This window comes from Rhinichthys klamathensis, unplaced genomic scaffold (assembly GCF_029890125.1).
Source record: "Rhinichthys klamathensis goyatoka isolate OS25496 unplaced genomic scaffold, OSU_Roscu_1.1 h1tg000510l_1, whole genome shotgun sequence".
Lineage (NCBI taxonomy): Eukaryota > Metazoa > Chordata > Actinopteri > Cypriniformes > Leuciscidae > Rhinichthys > Rhinichthys klamathensis.
Window position 1 is genome coordinate 250664 of NW_026606991.1, and position 19961 is coordinate 270624.

The following is a 19961-nucleotide window of genomic DNA, read 5'->3' on the forward strand; positions in this document are numbered from 1 at the left end:
CATTTTTATAAATTGATGTATTGTCGAAATAATTAAAATATTGCGTTCGTTGTAACTTTTAATTGTTCATTTTATTTGTTTATTTTTAAATGTTACATCAGCCAGCACTTAGCCGCACTTACCTTGGCGTTTTCTTACAATACACCACTGCCCTAAATAATTTTGACAATGAAAACGCAGCAGCCCTTCACGTTCAGAAAGCATTCGTTTGCTCTGGTCATTTTGTCCGTCTCTCGTTTCCGCCCATTTCCTTTCTAGATCGATCGTGACGTCAGGCACGACTCCCATTGAGCGGAGACGCTTCACACGATCATAAGACCAGGACGCCGTATCTGAGCACCGCAGGTTGATTCACTCCTATTTGAAGGCCGTTTATAGATATAGGATATACTATACGAAGAACTGACGATCTGCACTCCTGCCTACGTTTCTCTGCTAGACGGTAAGAAATGTGAACGCAGCCAGAGGAGAATCCTATCTGTGCGTCTCAATCCTGCTGCTAACGTTACACATACTTGCTCGTGGATTAGTAGGCTACTGCTGTCTGCTGTAGTAGGTTTTTGAGCGAGAAAGATTAATGCAGCCCGGTGAACCAGCATTAAAGGGATAGTTCACCCTTAGTGAAAACTGTGTCATCATTTTGTCACCCTCATGTCGCATGACTTTCTTTCTTCCTGGAAGACCAAATGAGATGGAAGGACTGACATCTTCAATCACCGTTCACTTTAATTGCATTTTATTTTCCATACAATTAAAGTGAATGGTGACTGCGGCTGTCATTCTGCATCTTCTTTTGTTTCGGACGTCTTACGGGTTTATACAAAGTACATTACTTGATATTAGCCTATGTTAAATGTGGGTGAACTATCTCTTTAACAAGCAAACCAATATGGATGCTGAGCGCAGTACAGGGAGATTAAAGGCTCTAAATCTCCAACCGGTCAGTCAACACGCGTTTGGCCTCCATCAGTATTGAAACTCTTCCCATCACGCTGTCAACGTATTTTAGGTTATTTGTTAGATTTGTGCTGCTGCTGAATCTCAAACTATGGTCTTGCTAAAGCTCATTGGGTAAGACACTGCCAGTTGTTACTGGCTTCCCTGTATCTTGACAGAAAGAGAAGTGATAACGTCCTTTGCTCTTTTTTGCTATCAGATCTCTTAGTTGTAGGCTAATTATCATTTATCTACACATAGGTTTCTGTCAGTGGGTCCTCATCATGTTTATTGATGAAACAGCTTGTTCTTGTTGTTATAAACCAAGTTTATGATATAGAAACTAAACCTTCTTTTGTTGCATGTATTTAATTAATCAAATCTCAGGTTTGAATTTGGGTTGTCCATCTATTTTGCTCTAAAATACTGCATAACTCTGAGTGGTCCATCTCATTGTGAGGACCTGCTGAAAGCACCTTTGTGCTTCATTAGCTAATTGACTGGGTGGTTTTAGAAGTTGTTTTCTCGCCATCGCTGTGCCTGGATTCTTGAAGGTTTTTGCTTAGTCAGACTACATGAAGAGTTAGTTAGCCTGCTTTAACCACAATACTATGACGGGGGTGTTAGGAGGTCCTCCTCTTACAGTTATTGAACTGTGGTGTGAGATGGACTTGTTTGTTTTTTAATCCAGCCAGTGTGAACTCATGTTCAGTGGTCTCATCAGGATATGCTTTTTTAACATTACTTCAAAAATAACCACAACAGTATAGTTAAAAAAAAAAATCAGGTATAATAACTTTCAAAAGTTTGAGGTCAGATGATTTTTTCATTTTAAAAGAAGTGTCTTATGTTCACCAAAGCTGCATTTATTTGATAAAAAATGCAGTAGAAACAGTACTAGGCCTATAGCTGTTTTCTATTTTAATATATTTTAAAATCCTGTCTTCAGTGTCACTTGATCCTTCTGAAATCATTCTAATATGATGGTTTCCCAGCATGCCATATCACCCTGTAGCCCAAGACTGGTTGCCCACTAAAGCTAAGCAGGGCTGAGCCTGGTTAGTATCTGGATGGGAGACCTTCTGAGAAAACCAGGTTGCTGCTGGAAGAGGTGTTAGTGAGGCCAGCAGGGGGCGCTCACCCTGTGGTCTTTGTGGGTCCTAACGCCCCAGTATAGTGACGGGGACACTATACTGTCAAAGAGCACCGTCCTTCGGATGAGACGTTAAACCGAGGTCCTGACTCTCTGTGGTCACCAAAAATCCCAGGATGTCTTTCGAAAGAGTAGGGGTGTAACCCCGGCATCCTGGCCAAATTTGCCCAGTGGCTTCTGTCCATCATGGCCTCCTAATCATCCCCATGTATATATATACCAATTGGCTTCATCACTCTGTCTCCTCTCCACCAGTGTGTGGTGAGCGTTCTGGCGCAATATGGCTGCCGTCGCATCATCCAAGTGGATGCTGCACATTGGTGGTGGTTGAGGGGATTCCCCCTTCTATGTGAAGCGCTTTGAGTGTCCAGAAAAGCGCTATATAAATGTGATGAATTATTATTTTTTATTTTTAAACCTATTATATTTTTTCAAGATTCTTTGAAAGTTCAAAAGTGCAGCATTTATTTGAAATGGAAAATATTTGGTATCATTATAAACGTCTTTACTGTCTCTTTTGATCAATTTAATGTGTGAATATTCTCACCCTGAACTCTTGAACTGTAGTTTGGTCTTTCCGTGTCAACTCAGAGGTCCCCGGCTAGAATTTTTTGATTTTGATTATTTCTTTTCATTTCATTGTGAAACTATAAATAAGATAACCCAGGGTCCTATTTACCCAGCCAGAGCCCTTAAATGTTTCAAAGTTTGAGGTATCATCAGTGACTCCACCAAATATACTGTGGATATTACTCGATCTTTGACTATGCTTCACGTGTTATAACAATTAAAAATTGTAATACAATCCAGGTGAAGCAAATCTTGTTTGTGTGAATAATGTTTTGGGAGAGCAAACACACTTTCCTAGGAGGCATGAAACTTGTTTCAAATATGTTGCAATACTGCAAATTTGAACTCTAGCTTCAGAAGCTGTCAAGCTGTTAAAATGAACAAAATTCCTTCTTCCAGATATCTCTGAAACTGTTCATAGAATCTTATGAACAGACTACTGAGAGCCAGTTAATGTGCCACAACTTGATCTTGTCAGTGTATATTTTTGGCACTCAGATGGGTATGTTTTTTGCAATTGTTTTAATAGAGGGTAACAAGCTATTTCTTCAGCATCATTTATTCTTCAGATATTCCCCTTTAAATACATTAAGTATCAGCTCTGCAAATTGACCCACATTTGGTTTTAGACTATTGAAAATGGGTATTCAACAATTTGGACATGGAGCCGCATTGGGATCCCAATATCTATGGGATTGAACCATATAGAGCCTTAAAAATTAACATACCATAAAAAAAGTACTAGAATGTAATGTCATATATGGAGATATCTTTAATACTTCTTTAGTTACTGCCATGCAAACTTGGGGAAAAAGAGTATGTATGGCACTCAGACATGTTCTATGTAGTTGTTTTCAGAGGGAAACAAAAAATAATTGTAACATTATTTTTTGTCAAAACATTACTCTTTAAAAGAAAAAAGTATCAGCTGTATGAAAAGTGATCCACATTTGGTTTTTGACAATGAAAATGTGTACAATTTAACAATGTATTCTTGGAGTCATATTGAGATCCCAATATCTCTGGTGTAAATTGGAATTAAACCATATAGGCTAGTGTCTTCATGAATGAAGAAGATACCAAAAGAAAAATTTAAGAACCAGAATCTTAAAAGATATTAAGATATCTTTAATACTTCTTGAGTTATGGATATGTAACTGGAGAAAAAAATAAAGATTGCGAAAGTCACCAAATCCAACTATAAACGTATCAACATTTGTGTAAAAATAAAATAGTGATGCTGCCATCTTTCTAAAGTCATTTTTACTTCCCTGTTGGCTCCAAATCTCAGGTGAAAATTGTCATTTTGACCCCCCTACAAAATAGAGGATAACTCAATAAATATCCATTCATGAGTCACTCATGACTCATGGCATTTAATATTTTGGCTTTCTTCACTATTTATGTTTGTCTTTCTTCAGAAAATATATGAACAAAAAAAAATTTGAGTTGGGGAAGTTTGGTTGATTTGACATGGAATGACACCAGCTGATCCATAATCACATGGAGAACATCTGTATTTTGCTGTTACCCTCCTTACATTCATGATGGTTCAGAATTTTAGTCAAGGCATTTTGTGTGACTGTTTGGACCGCTCATATTTGATCTGCAACAGAACCTGAAACTGAAAGCAAGAATCAAAAGTTAACGATTGATGAAAACCATACTTCTCACAAGACATCTTGTTATGAGATGGGTGGTAGTTAAATATTAATGGAAACAATGTTTTTAGATATGAGACTCTTTGCGGCCTTTTTACTTTTTTTAAGAGATATGCCTCTCTTTGGGTTCCCCTGATTGAGGAGATCTTTGATGGGGAAACAACCACACATGCTCATACAATTTCCCTCTCAGCCTTATATATGGGGCAGTGCAGTGTCTCACTATAACACACAGCGCACTGATCGTCATGTGTGTTTGCCAGAATGAGGCTAGTTTATTAGACCCTCTTTCTCAATCTGATAATCAAGTTATCACACTGGAATAATACCTAAACATTGATATAACTGCTCTTTAAATTATTGTAAAGTTCACAAATAAATGTAACAATCTGTTGGCTAGGAAATATTAAGAAATAATGCTTTCTGTATGGTCAAGAGAGATTGTTTTAATCCTGGCAAATGGGTTGTTTTTTTACCTGACAATCGTTGGTATAATAAGACACACACACACAACAGTTTCAGATGTGTCTCACTTGATTTAAATGTGCATTGAATAATGCTTCTCACTCTAAAATGATTCAGTTTTGATAAAGATTACACTGGAGTGATATTACAGTCTTACAGATGATGATTATGATCACAGTGAGATTAAAACTCTGATGAGAGTTCATTAGGATTCATAAGGATGCTTGTTCACCTGGAAAATAAAATGTTCCTTTTTCCTTTACAAATTTCTTTCACAAATTTCTTTCATTTGTTAAAGGTGTAGTTCACATTATTAAAATAAACACCCTATTACAAACATAGAATTGAGGGAAAGAGAGAAATGTTGAAAGAAAATGAGAATGCTACGAAATGAGACTGAGATATGAGCAAGAGCTGGCTGACAGATGCTCATCATCATCCCTTGTCTTATGTGTGTGTATGCATATGTGTGTTCCTTCCTGACCTGAAAATTCACACCTCACATGGCACACATATTTAATTTAGGTCACCATAAGCAATCAGGAGGGAACTTTCTCGATCAGCTTCACTTAAAACAGGGATTCCCAAAAAATGTTTGTCTGTCGAAGTCAAACTCATTTGTCTTAAAATATTAATAATTTTTAATAATTTAACAACACATTCGTTTTATTTGTGGTTCTCTGATGTCAGTCTCAGACGTGACCCCCACGGACCGTTGGCTGAACGCATATGGCACAGAAAATGGGAAACATTTCGGTTGTTTCGGAGTCGTCATCTGATTGGTTGAATTCTACAGGATTTCTGGGAGATGTGTGTGTTGCGTTCTTTAATGGTGCACCTGGAAACAAAGCCGCCATGATGCCAAACCCACTCATCGTAGAAGAAAGCCGTTGTGTTTACAACCGTGACAATGAGCGCTTATGTGGATCAACTAAATTCTGTTTTCTGAAGTATGTGAAGTTCGTGGCAGGAATACAGGGCCGGATCTACCGGGGTGGCACCCAACTGCCACCCAAAGAAAAAGCTTTGCCACCCCAGAATTATCCCAGTATAAAATAAAAATGTAAGCAATGTTTCCTGTGTACGCCACTTTTCAGCTGCAACGCTTTAAAGTAACAACAGGTCGTTTTTTGCTCTCGGGCTCCCCCTACAGTTGGGAAACAGTATTGTCCTCTACTACTGTCGTAAACTCTGTCATCCTACATGCACGTGCAATTGTTGACAACCAGGATAGCCCTGAACACTGTAGGAGGAGGTCACATGCAGGTGTTCTGCTTGCGTCGCGTGTGAAATGTCTTCATCCCAGGTACAGTGGCATATATTTCAGCATGTCATATGAATATAATTTCATGGGTTTTATTTTTTTTCTAACGACAAATGATCGCGATGCTCACGTTTACAAGCCAGCGTCATTATAGTAGCCTAGTCTATTGGTTACCGTTTTACTGGATCTATATGATACTTCAATGCAATGTTTGAGTGGTTGATAATAACCATATATCGTCAATATTATAATATCAAGCTACCATAAATGAATCTGCAAATTTTACAAATCGATTTGCATTATAGCTTGAGGCAAGACAAATAAACAAATATCACAGACATGTTAGGTATCCTAAAATATGATTTTATTAATAATCTTCCTCCTTTCTTTGTACATGTTGAGTAGACTACACTTTTTAGGTCAAACATTTGCTATTTGCATTTCATCGATTGCAAAGTTCAAATCAGAACGAGAATACTAGCGATAGCTAACCATCAAAAACTAGAATATCGTTTACTAGCTACCAGATTGATAATTCGCTACTACTCTAGCGAGTTAGAGAGAGGCATTCTTTTTTCGATGGAGGGTTCGATGCTCCCTGCACACGCAAGGTCTCTCGCTCGCTTTCTCTCTCTGCCGTCCGCACGCGTTGGAGCACAGTCTCTGTCTCGCGTGCGCGCTCGCTCTAGATTCCGGGAGATTTGAACTAATTTGCGGTATAACTTGTCGATCACGAGTGGCTCAACAGGTAGATCTATAGATAAACTCATCTTTCAGGGATTTGACCGACTGGGTTGACAATTTAGCGTGAGAAACCGGGGGTGTGGCGTACGTGTGAGCGTGTGAAACCAATCAAATGCGGGTGTCTCACGGCCAATGCGTGAGAGTTGGCAGCTCTGCAATGTTGATCCTCGTTCTGCCTTTAACGCGATCACTTTCTCTTTTTCTCTTTTTGCTTTGCTCCGATAAAACCTTTGCTTTCTTGTTTTTCTGTGCTGCTTCGGCCATGACTTAACATTTGGCTCGCAAGTCCGATTTTAAGGAAGTGGGGGTGGTGGTGGAAGTGATGTATATGCCGTAAAGCAGTCGAATTTTGTAGTTCTCTTTGTTCGCCGGTTACTACCCGAAACCCGAAGTTTAAAAGTACGATTAAAAACGCTACAGACCCCGTCAGGCTATGGCAGACGTGTCATTCAACCTATTGTAAGTCGATGTACCATCACAAGAGACTTGGAAATATATTATGAAGGTTGAAAAGTTACCTGTTGTTACTTTAATGTGATGATGACATATAAAAAGACAGCGAAAAATAATGTCAAGAAAACATATCTTTCTATAATTTGTCCTTGCGGGTTGCACACATGCAGAGCGCCAGTCGGCTTCATTAACAAAATGACTCTTAAAATCCTGTATTGTTTGGCAAGCAGATTCTCTGACTGCCTGTTTATATGGTGGTCAATGAAGGGAATGATAAATATAATTTAGTGTCCCATTCGTTGACCACCAAATAAACATTCACTGCGCTTTCTAGATGGTCATCTTGCTGACAATTCTGAAATTTCTCTCAAACATAGGCTATTTTTGCTGCGTATATAAAACGTACAGTACACTTCAAATGATTATCCATATATGTAAATGATATACACTACTTTGAAGGGGTCCTATTATGCTTTTTCAACTTTAGCATTTCCAAAACCCCTTTATTTGGCCTTTCTTAAGGCAGACAAACTTAAGAGTTGTTCATTTATTTTTAACACTATTCCTGAACATTTTAACCCCAACATTAAGAGCTCACAGTTGGAGGGACGGGGCATTTCCCGAACACGCACTACGCGGTGTCAATCACGACACACTGGGCCAGCTAACCAATCACAGCACGTATTTCGGAAGGAGGGGCTTCATCGAAACAGGACCTAGACGGCGTGTTCTAGCCAGACTGGGGAGAGAGGTGCTGTAATAATGTAAATATTTGAAAAATAATGCGTTTTTTGAACGTGCACGTGAAGGCAGAGTAAAGAAACAAGGCAAACATAGGAAATTAAACGCAGGAACCATGAGAACAGGAACCACATATCAATAATAAGAGTCCCAAGTCAGACACCAAAGTAATTGTGAGTAAATGTGATGCTGTAGATTTTTGTAAGAACTAAAGTAACTTGACTGGCAACCATTAATAACAGAATTAGTCTGCAGATCTTAACAACCGCACCATTGTTTCTGTGGCGACTGCAGACATTGCTCAGGGTTAGTGATGTGTCTACAAGAACTTACGGCTGATGTTACCCAGCATACCTCTCTCTGTCTTCCCAGGCTCTGATACTAAAATCACATCATGTGACAAAGTTTCCTTTCACTGACATTATAGGTAGTGCAACTGATAGTTTTCCAGTCAGTAGGATGTTGTGAGTTGTTTTAGTACCTCATTTGTAGATATATATTTTTTCTCATTTTGCAGTAATTGGCTACATAAGTGATTTAATGAAGGAACAAATAGTTTAACTGTATTTTATAGTCCTCGTGTATTTGGATGTAGTAAAGTAGACTGGCATTATGGATGCAGAACAATGACAAAAGATAACAATGACACGAGTTGTATGACGTAAAGTGGCTGAAATTATGAACGCTAATTGGTGTGTTTACATCAATAGACTTGTGTGATCCTGGGCTATAATGGAATATTAATTTCCATGAGAGTAATCATAGTTTTCTTGTAAGAAGTTGTGACTCTTGATTTCTTCATATCTATATTAGAAAAATGGTAAGGCAGTTTCCATCATCGACACGAGACCCCGTGACTTTTCATAAAAACCTTGCTTCTGTAGTGCTCTCAGCTGTTTGTTCATCCACTCTTCATCTGTTTGGTGTCTGGTCTTCTTCTCTGAGAGCTTTTGTGCCCCGTCCTCATAAAATCCACCCAACCTTTGAACACCACCTGTTTGCTCCTTATGTTGTATTGATAAATGCTTCAGATCCGTTTATTAATTATGCCTAACAATAATCAATACTGTTTTAGGCAGTGTTATCATTGATGTACTACTAGTTTTTATAAATATTTTTAATTAGATTTTGTTTGTATATTTTCTGTTTTAACTTTTAGATTAATTTTAGTTTACACTTAAGCAATTTTGTTCAACACTGTAAAAAATTATATTATCAATAAGTTATGACAACATATGTTTTTACATTGCTTTAACTCATCACAATTTTCTACTTTTTTATAAGTTAAGCAAGATTCAACTCGTTTTTTAAGTCAGTAATGTAATTTAAGTTGAAATGACTTAAACATCCAAGTTGATTGTACTTTTTTAATGTCTAGTTGTTTTTTAAATCAAGTTTAAGTTTTAGTGCTTCAGCTTAAACTAAATAAAAATGAGATGTTGCCTTGGCAAATACCTTAAATTGTTTTTTATATTTTGTTTTATTTGAATTAATGTTCATTTTCTTTCAATTAATGAAAATGTTTTTTGTGGTTTTAGTTAATGAGAATAACCCTGGTCTTAGTTCCTGTGTGTGTGTGTGTGTGTGTGTGTGTGTGTGTGTGTGTGTGTGTGTGTGTGTGTGTGTGTGTGTGTGTGTGTGTGTGTGTGTGTGTGTGTGTGTGTGTGTGTGTGTGTGTGTGTGTGTGTGTGTGTGTGTGTGTGTGTGTGTGTGTGTGTGTGTGTGTGTGTGTGTGTGTGTGTGTGTGTGTGTGTGTGTGTGTGTGAAAGAGAGAGTGAGTGTGTGAGTCACAGCCTCTGTGTATTTGTTCATTATGTACAGACTCTCATCAAACATGTCCTGCTCTTCCATCCCTCTACAAACAGACCTTTTAAAACCAGCACACATAATACAAGCTGCATCTCTTCACCTGCTCAGATGCACATAGAGTGGCGTGGGAGGGATGTTAGAACACAAACAGAGGGACCAGACAGAGAATTGATGGACAACATTTATGGGAGAGACATGGTGATATTCATTAAGCTGTGGAGAAGAGATTTTGGCAGCCGCGTCTAGTACTAGTCCAAAGGCTGAGATGGCCACTAAAGATTTAGCTGGACCATATGGTGGTGCAGAGACACGGAGGGGGAAGGGAGTGTGTGAGAGAGGAAGAGAGATGGATGTAGTGTTTTGGTGAGGCTGCATTGCAGAGCCCTGCTCCTGATGAAAACCCTATTAGTAATTACATTTAATGAGCCGCTGAAGCAGGAAGTCTATCTGCTAGCAGCCCACACACACTTGCTTATTACTGACACAATATTAGATACAAATTGTGCATGTGTAATTTTTTGTAAAACATTTTCTCAGCAAATGTTGGTGGTGAATGGTGCTAAGCCGGTGTTGTGGGAGGTTGATCTGTGCTTGCTAATGCTTGTTTTTAGCACACTGCGTTATGGTTGCTACAGTGTGCTGGGGGGTTGAGAGATGTCACTGCTTATTGGTGGAAGTTAAAAGAGGCTTCTAAAGTCCAAACATGCATAAAGTATGCAGAATAGATGTTACTAGGATTGCATTCATTCTACAAACACTATCCTTCAAAACTGGGATCAGTAAGATTATTTTTTTTAAAGAACTATAATTCAGCAAGGATGAATTAAATTGATCAAAGGTTACGGTATACATATATAATGTTACAAAACATGTCTATTTTAAATAAATGCTGTCCTTTTGAACTGTCTTTTCATTGAGGAATTCTGAAAAAAGTATCACAAAAATATGAAGCAGTACAGCTGTTTTCAACATTTATAATAATTAGACATGTTTCTTGAGCAGCAAACCAGAATATTAGGATGATTTCTGAAGGATCATGTGACACTGAAGAAGACTTGGAGTAATAATGCTGAAAATTCAGCTTTCACATCGCAGGAATAAATATATATTGAATTACAAAAAACAGCTTTTTATTAAATTTGTAATATTTCACAATATTACAGTTTTTACTGTGTTTTTGATAAAATATATGCAACGTTTCTGAAGACTTCTTTCAATAGCATTAAAAATGACCCCAAACTTTTAATGGTATACATGCATACTTATATACAGAACAGTTGATAAGTTCATTAAATGCTTTACATACTCTCACAGCACACAAGTTTGAATAACTTATGAATATCGTGGTCCTCCTTGGATATGACTGGTTCCTCTTTCAGGGCGTCTTTGTATATTTGTTTTAGTTATTTTGTTTTTGTTTTTTTTGCGAGTTTTATTGTCTAGGCAAATCTAATGCCAAGCAAAATTCGTAATTTGTAATTGCAAGGGTTTGAGGTAAGAATCGTGTATAAAGACAAGTTATGCGCTGAAGTTTAATTTTAAGGGGGTGGTATAATGCCCCTTTTTTTTACAAGATTTGTGAGTGTGTATGTGAATGTTTAGCTCAAAATACCTCACAGATCATTTTTTATAGCATGTTAAATTTGTCCCTTTTTGAGGGTGAGCACAGCAAAAACGCATTGTTTTGTGTGTCCCTTTAAATGCAAATGAGCTGCTGCTCCCGGCACAGAGGCCGGGGCTACAACAGCTCGTGTCCTTAGCAGCGCCGATTACACGCAGACACGCACTAAAATGTCAGAAACTGTTCTGCCTTTTATGTTCAAACCGGAGTCGGACAATGATGGAGAGACTCGAGAAGAAGTGACAACATGTAGAAGGCAACAGGACGTTTCTGAATGGTTAGTTGATGAATTTGTTGCTGATGAGGAGTTAACTTTTTTCAAGTCCTTGATTAGCATATTCTGTCATGATAATCTATAAATCGCTTGTGTAGGAACTGATGTAACATGCCTACATAGTGGCATGCTATTGCATTTGTGTTACGTATTGTATTGCAATAAATGTGAAAACACGGATGCGACAGCTTGAGCAGACTCGACTACAACAACTCTTCCTCTTCTCATCATAGCCTCACCCCCTTTGTTGCATGTTCCCGGGGCGGGGTTTATGTAAATTTTAGGGTTAGTGATGTCACTAACCCGGGAGGAAGCTCGTGTAAGTATTAGTCGTTTGTTGTAGTCCTTAAAAAGCGATTTCTGTAAAACAAAATATCTCCCTTTGCTTTGAACTTTGAGCGTTGTAACTTTGCAGATGTTGTTTATGCTCAAACGGCAACATTACACACTAACTAAAGTTAGAAAAGTGAAATCATAATCAACCACCCCTTTAATAAGAATTTTGAAAATCCTAAGCATGAGCAATAGTAAATAAGCACCACTAACATCTGAACAGATGCTGTATTTGTTTTGACACAAATGAAATGGTCAAAGGCTACTCTGAGATAACGTCTAGCAGGCTAGCTGTGAAGCCCAACAAAATCTCACCCAAACACACTCCCTTAGAGTATCACACCTAGAGGAATTATGGGAAGAAGCACACAGGGTTTGAGAAGGGACAGAAATAACCCTTCACTTATTCAGACGCTCCGCTAATACTAATCTGCTAATACTCTCTGACAAGCTGCACGATTAACCTGGAATTGGAGGCGAAACTGTCTCGCTAAGAAAGCTCCTCGGATGAAAAAGAGAAATTTGTACTCGTTCAGAGTCATTATAAGAGTCATTATAAGTCTTTTTTTTTGCTAACAATTGATTCATTTATTGACCTCTTGTGACAGTGACATGTCTCTTCTCCTTGCAGCCATTTTGTGTGGAAGTGTCTTAACCTGAATTACTCTGGGTTAATGGGTTAATTGACTTTCTTGCATACAGGAGGACGTAACTTATGATTCTCCCTGTGTGGAAGACATTGCCTCCCTATCTCCTGCCATGTGTTCATGTACACCTACCCGACATCATATAACAAATTCTCTGGCTGAGCCAGTCTGCATAAAGTGAGCTTAATGAACTGTTAATGAGAGGTAAAATATGCTTGATTGTCCTGATAATAATGGCACACTGCCAAAAAAAAAAAAAAACTTTTTGCTAATTCTCATATATTTTCTTTATCCAGAAAAAACAGTCGACAAATCAGATTGAAGCTTGCAATTTTAAAAAGCTCTTGGCATTTTTTTTAATTTTTAATTTATTTATTTATATAGATATATCAAAATAAAATCACTATTGTGTTATGGCTTAGTGTGAGGATCAATACTCAAAGGCTGCGATTTAAATAAATATACACTGTGGGTTTCCAACAACTGAAGCATGGCACTTTTTATTTACAAACTTGCCTTTTTAATGATATTGTGTTTCCGTGTTTTTTTTTTTTTTTTTTAGCTGCTCTGTTCGTTTACAGTACTGCCACTCTGAGACTCTGAAACCAAAGATAATGAATTACAAGTGTGTAAATTAACATAGTGCCATGCTTCACTCGGAAACCTGCAGCGCATACATTTATTTGACGGCAAATTAGAATCATTTAAATTGTAAATAGTATTAGTAATAGTATACTATAAAATTACTTTTTGTTTTTTCCATTACTAAATTACTTTTTTTTTTATCTTACAGTACAGTAGTGCTTTAAAAATATTTATTATTTTTATTTAATAATAATGACAATAAAAATCATAATAATTATTCTATAGTCATATCTAATGAAAGTTTATACTTTTGAGTAAAACATGTCAGTAATAGGACATGCAACTCTGTTTATAAATTTGATAGCTTGTTTGATATGTTAGCATCTTCCTCTTTATTATACATTCAGGTTTATACAATAATGTCAGCATGAAATTATGATTCACCCTATCACTTTTATAAATGCATATTATAGATCTTATTGTGTACAATTCATCCATGAATATGTTTTCTTTTTTTGACCTTGTAATGTTTAATCAATGTCATACCTGGACCCTCGGGTGAAAAAGTCAGACTTCTCTGGTGTCGTACACAGGACTTCTCCAATAATTTAGTCACGACTCACTAAAACTCGACCCTGCAACCTGACGTTTATCTGCCTCCACTTTTGAGTGCAACACCCAATAAACAACAGATGCATTGAATCAAGTCCTGCCTTACCGTTTTTTTTTTTTTTTTCTTGATTACTATGCTGAAATATACTCTGCTATTTGTGCACTGGAAGAGCAACCGGCACCTTTGGCATACTATTTTAAATATTATTAGCTTGTATGCGAATACAAGGGTTAGCCATGGCAAAGAAAGCTGCACATAAAGGGAACCAGCATCTCTCCCTTCCTCTCAAACTCCTCCCTGTGTGCTGCAGTCACATGACTTTTTGTAGTGCAGTGAGTGTACACAATATTAATGCAGTGACTTAGTCCTCATAGAACTGAGACATTAGGGACAATGATGAACCTATGACTCTGACTGACATAATAATGGTGGTTCTCAGTATTTTGCTGAGCTAAAGGGAAATAGGGTGAAAAAATAGTGTATATGATAAATTAATTTGAAACCTGAAAAGTTGCATTGCTACATTCCCTGGATGGCAGCATGTACAAGCTTGCATTTTGTGTATGTACATGTTATGCTGCTGTTTGTAAAAAGGAAGAAACCAGAAAGCAGTGGAAATAACAGGCACATACAGAAGCAGATATAAACGCACGTCTCTCTTCTTTTTCTTTCAGACAGACAGAGGAGGTGGTTGTGTGAGGGGAGAGTGTGTGAGTGTGTGTGCGAGTAATGGCGGAGCAGCAGAGACAGCGTTCACTCTCCACGTCGGGAGAATCCCTATACCTGGTCCTGGGAGTTGATAAGAACACCGCACAAGAAGACATAAAGAAATCCTACAGGTGAGACACTCTGGATGGACATAAAAAGATTGTTACAACATTACCAATAAAAATAGTGGAGTAATTGCTCTGAATCTATTTTATTTTTATTTTACTTTACTCAAGAGGGATTGGGTAGGTAAACACAAATTTCGTTGTGTTAAGCACATTTGAGTTTTCAATTAAATCCACTAGAGGGTGACAGAACATTTTCCTCACTTCCTCTGTGTGTTCAGGATAACATTCGACATACTGCACAGGATGTACATTTTCTTTGTGCATGAATACCCAGATGACTGACTACATTTACCAACATTTGTTGTCAAATAATGCTTAATAGTATTTCACATACTATTTTTAAATAATAGTTGCCAGATAGTATACCATTCTGGTATAGCATAGCCATAGTTTCACATTAACACACCTAAAAGCAGATTGGCAGTGATGCCAGGAAAGATCATAGTTGCATTAATAAACGTTTCATTCTCATTTCTTCCCTTTTGGTTTGCAGGAAACTAGCTCTGAAATTCCACCCAGACAAGAACCCCGACAATCCAGAAGCGGTTGAGAAATTCAAAGAAATCAACAACGCTCATTCCATTTTATCAGACCCCACCAAACGCAACATCTATGACAAATACGGATCTCTGGGCCTTTACGTGGCAGAACAGTTTGGAGAGGAGAATGTTAACACATACTTTGTATTGTCCAGCTGGTGGGCCAAGGTTAGTCATACACACAAGCACACATACAAGATATATATATAGTAAGTAACATACACTACCTTTCAAAGGTTTGGGTCAGTAAGTTTTTTTTTTTTATTAGTTTTTTTATTCAGTAAGTGTGCATTAAATTGATCAAAAGTGACAGTAAATACATTTATGATGTTACACAAGATTTCTATTTGAATGCTGTTCTATTGAACTTTAGTCATCAAAGAATCCTGAAAAATTATTTTAACATTGATAATAATAAGCATTTTTTTTGAGCAGCAAATCAGCAGATTAGAATGATTTCTGATGGATCACGTGACACTGAAGACTGGAGTAATGATGATGAAATTACTAACTTGCATTTTAAAATATAAATTGTAATAATATTTCACAATATTACTGTTTGACTGTATTTTTGAGCATATAAATGCAGTCTTGGTGAGCACAAGAGACCTCTGACCCTAAACATTTGAACCATGGTGTAAATACTAAATGTATGTGCATCCTGTTATTTCTGTTGAATTCTTTTTTCCCCTCTTGACAGGCATTGTTTATATTCTGCGGTGTGGCCACGGGCTGCTACTTCTGCTGCTGTCTGTGCTGCTGTTGTAACTGCTGCTGTGGGAAGTGTAAACCTCATCCTCCGCAGTCAGATGAGCCGGATTTCTATGTGTCTCCTGAAGACTTGGAAGCTCAGATGCAGTCTGATGAGAGAGGTGAGACACACTGACTCGCTCATTCATTCACAATAGTCAAATTAACATGGTTTCAAGACAACATGAAATCAAAATAGAAGTTTTGTGGCTATTAGTCCATGTGTGTATTTTTGAGATCATACATAGGCTAGTGTATTTCTAAAAGTCTAATAAAAGTTCTCTATAATGAGACTGTCTCCTCCCACCAATACCACCTGACACTGACAACCAATAGCAAGTAGCATATTGTGGTTTGGTGACTTAGGACCAGACTCATTAAACAGGGCAAATTAGCGTGACAGCGCAATTCCAAAAAAGCGGTGATGGGAGTGGAAAGTTCTGCGCGTGATCTGCTGACGATGCACAAATTAAAGAACACAGACGCAGCTGGATCATTTCCATAATGACCAACGCAGTGTACCAAGTACGGCAGGTATTTTTGCCGGTAAATAATGGCTCAAAAAACAGTAAATTGACTAGCGCGAACTTAGTAAATCACCTTGCACAGTGCTCGAAGTGGGGCGGTACTCACCGGTACGCAGTACCGGCACTTCTACATTTTACTCTTAAGCGTACCTGCACTTTTTCTTGCATACCGCTACTTCTCGCATGTAGCCGGTACTCTACTGACAGAAAAAGCGTGACGGCCGTTTAACCCCTTATTTACACTGCACACATCTGTGGCGCGTTACGGCTGCGAAACGGCTACCGGAGCTGATCACGGCCACCGCACGCGTGAGCAGCGCGTATTTTTTTCGGCTTGGGTTAATCAATGAGTGCATTCACACCGCGAGGAGGAGCGTCGCGTGAGCAGCAGTGAAGCCGCAGCGGGGGTTCGGCGCCGAGTCTATTGTTGTGCGCTACTCACGGCATTTAAAGTGAAAGCAAAGCACTTTTGATGGAGAAAATAAATACGATTTCACACAAAAAGTGCCCAAAATGCACAGAATTTGCATGTCTAATGTGTTTTAACAAGAACTGGAGTAGGCTAAAAGAAAATGAAGATTCAAAAATATTTATACAAGATTTAGCCATTTAAACTTGTCTTAATTATTCAGTTTGGGTACCGTAAAACTATGTTTTATTAATAAATAAAACGAGCAAACTAGTCAGAATATAGGCTTTCTTTTAGTTTATGTAATAGCCTACACAGACATGCCCAAATCAAACCCGAGTTTAATTTTTTTTTATGTTTGCTGTCTTGTAAACATATGACTGAAAAGACAATATCAGAGCTCTTTTCTTGGTTGTTTTTGTTGTTTACCATTTACATGTAATTGTTGTATACCTCCCATCTTAACAAACTTCAAGAATCAAGTTTATTAATGACCAACTTCTAAAAAGAGAATGTTTCTTTGTAAATAAATGCGTGCACACACGCACGCACACACACGACTTGTTTAAATAGGCCTACATTTATGTTGTTGTTAATAAATAACAATAAATTGTTGTTGTACCAGCAATATTTCCAGTTTTGTTTTTCACTGTAGAAATTTCAAATGTCATGATTTGCCAATGCAAGAGAGTACCGGCACCTTTTCCCCCCACTTCAAGCACTGACCTTGCACGATTCATTTAAATTCTCTCCTCCCATAAATGTTGCGTCTGTAAGTGAAATTCCTACAAATGCATGTGCAATAACTGTGCCCATGCCTTTTCAGCATTAATTTTTCACTGCCTGTCTTTAGTAAATCCGGACAGTAGCTTTTTAACGCCAAAAGTGGGTTTGCGCTGGCACAAGCTGTTAGTTAATCTGGCCCTTAATGTTTTTTTTTATATGTATTTTTTTTTTTTATTACTGTTTATTTCTATGTTTAGTCATACAAATAAAAAAATAACAAGGAATGTAGTTCTGCAGGATATTCAATAAATTCTATTTTATTAAAATGTCAGTATATGTAAAATTATAGTAAAGATGATTTAAAATAATGTTTGATTTTTTTAACTTGTTAATTATTAAAACATTACATATAGCAACAATGCAGTTAATCAACACTAATAATTTAACTGTTGAATCTAATCTTTAGCAAATATCAATAATATTATTATGATGTTGTCATACCTACATTCATAGCATTTGAAACTGGTTGATTTGAATTTTTTAGTGTTTTAATTTTTATTTATTTAATTTTTGACCAAATTGGAAATAATTTTAATATCAGCCATTTATTGGTTACTGGCTATAGCATTAATATTTATCAATTTATTGGTATCAGACAGAATTTTAATATTGGTTCTTCTCAAGTTTAGTGGTCTTAAACTAAATACTATTCATTTTTTTGTTTGTTTTGTTTTTTTAAACGCCTTCAATATTCCCCCTCCCCTACTTCCTGTTTCAAAAGGAAATGCATCTGGAAATAAAACTACGTTTATCAAACAATTTCATTGGGTTTTAATAAATGTCCCTGGCACTACTGTACACAATTCATTGCATGTTGTTGTAAAGGAATAACGTTTAGTTTCATTCTCTTTCGGCACGATGTGATAATTTTATCTGCTTCTGAAATGAACTTTTCTTTTCTGCTGGCATAACCAAGGCCGCGCAGGTAGGTCAATAGTATCATTGGTTTCAATCAAATCCTAATGGATAAAATCAATTCCCGCCCAACATTATTGCCTGTTTCACTTACAATTGCAGTTAAATGCCTTCAAAGGTCCGTTCAGCATTTGATGTGGCTTCCTGGCATTTAAAATCTTGCCTGAAATGCTTATCAACAGGGTTCAGTTTGGGCTATTAGCTGTTCATATTATAAAGTAGGTGTCTGTTTCCACAGATGGCAGCAGCCCCATCGTGATGCAGCCGTCCTCTGCCACAGAGACCACTCAGCTGACTGCAGACTCTTACCACACCAGCTACCGGACAGACGCCAGCTATTAAATCCTCCCTCGCTCTCTCACATGTGAGACCACCATCCCCGGAAGAGGTCTCTGTGGGGAATGAGTGATCCAGAGGAAGAGGATGAGGGGGTTAGTTAGTTCCAGATCTTCTGTTGAAAAACCTGAAATGCTCCACTGTACAGGGCAAAAAGCGAGTTGTTATTTGTATCTGCCTTTTACCTCTATAGTCCCCAAACCTACTTATATTCAACACACACACACACAAGGACTTTCTTACAGTGTCCATACAGTCTTCCTGCTTTGATCCATGCTTCATCTTTCACACTGCATTTGTCTACATGATCAGTGAAGATAATTTTTATCAATCCTATTTGAGAATTAATTCGTAACAACAGGACATACACACATATTTTTGTATGTTTTAATGTATTCAGCTATGGTAATGGCCAATGAAGCTGGTGTTACACCAACAGACTAGAAACAACTTGATAACGGTTGAAGTTGTCAAATCATTCAAACACTACCATTCAAAAGCTTGGGTTCAGTAAAAAAAAACTTTTAGGAATTAATTCTTTTATTCAGCAATGATGAATTAAATTGATCAAAAGTGACATTTATAATGTTACAAAGATTTCTATATCTCAAATAAATTCTATTTTAAATTCTTGTCTTTTGAACTTTCTATTAATCAAAGAATCCTCAAAAAACCTTAAAATATTAAGCAGCACAACTGTTTTCTGAAGGATCATGTGACATTGAAGACTGGAGTAATGATGATCACTAGAATAAAAAACATTATTAAATATATTAAAACAGAAAACGGTTGTTTTACATTGTAATAATAATTCACTTTTTTCTGAGTTTTTAATCAAAGAAATGCTGCCTTGGTGAGAACATTTAAAAAATATTACCGATCCCAAACTTTTCAAAAGTTATTGCCCTTTCCATGCATATGATTAGCACCGACCTCACAATCACATCATAAACATTGTCCTGGGTCGTTTATATATTTTCACATTCTGAACAGT

At 37.3% G+C, this 19961-nt stretch overlaps 1 protein-coding gene across 1 annotated transcript; it reads left to right on the forward strand.

Moving 5' to 3' along the window:
• The first annotated feature begins 275 nt into the window (after positions 1-275).
• Positions 276-19395, forward strand: dnajc5ab (DnaJ (Hsp40) homolog, subfamily C, member 5ab). The gene is made up of 5 exons (XM_056238219.1): positions 276-442; positions 14548-14708; positions 15199-15412; positions 15945-16116; positions 18870-19395. The coding sequence occupies exons 2-5, from the start codon at positions 14599-14601 to the stop codon at positions 18971-18973; spliced, it is 600 nt and encodes a 199-aa protein (XP_056094194.1). The 5' UTR covers positions 276-442; positions 14548-14598; the 3' UTR covers positions 18974-19395.
• The last annotated feature ends 566 nt before the right edge of the window (positions 19396-19961 follow it).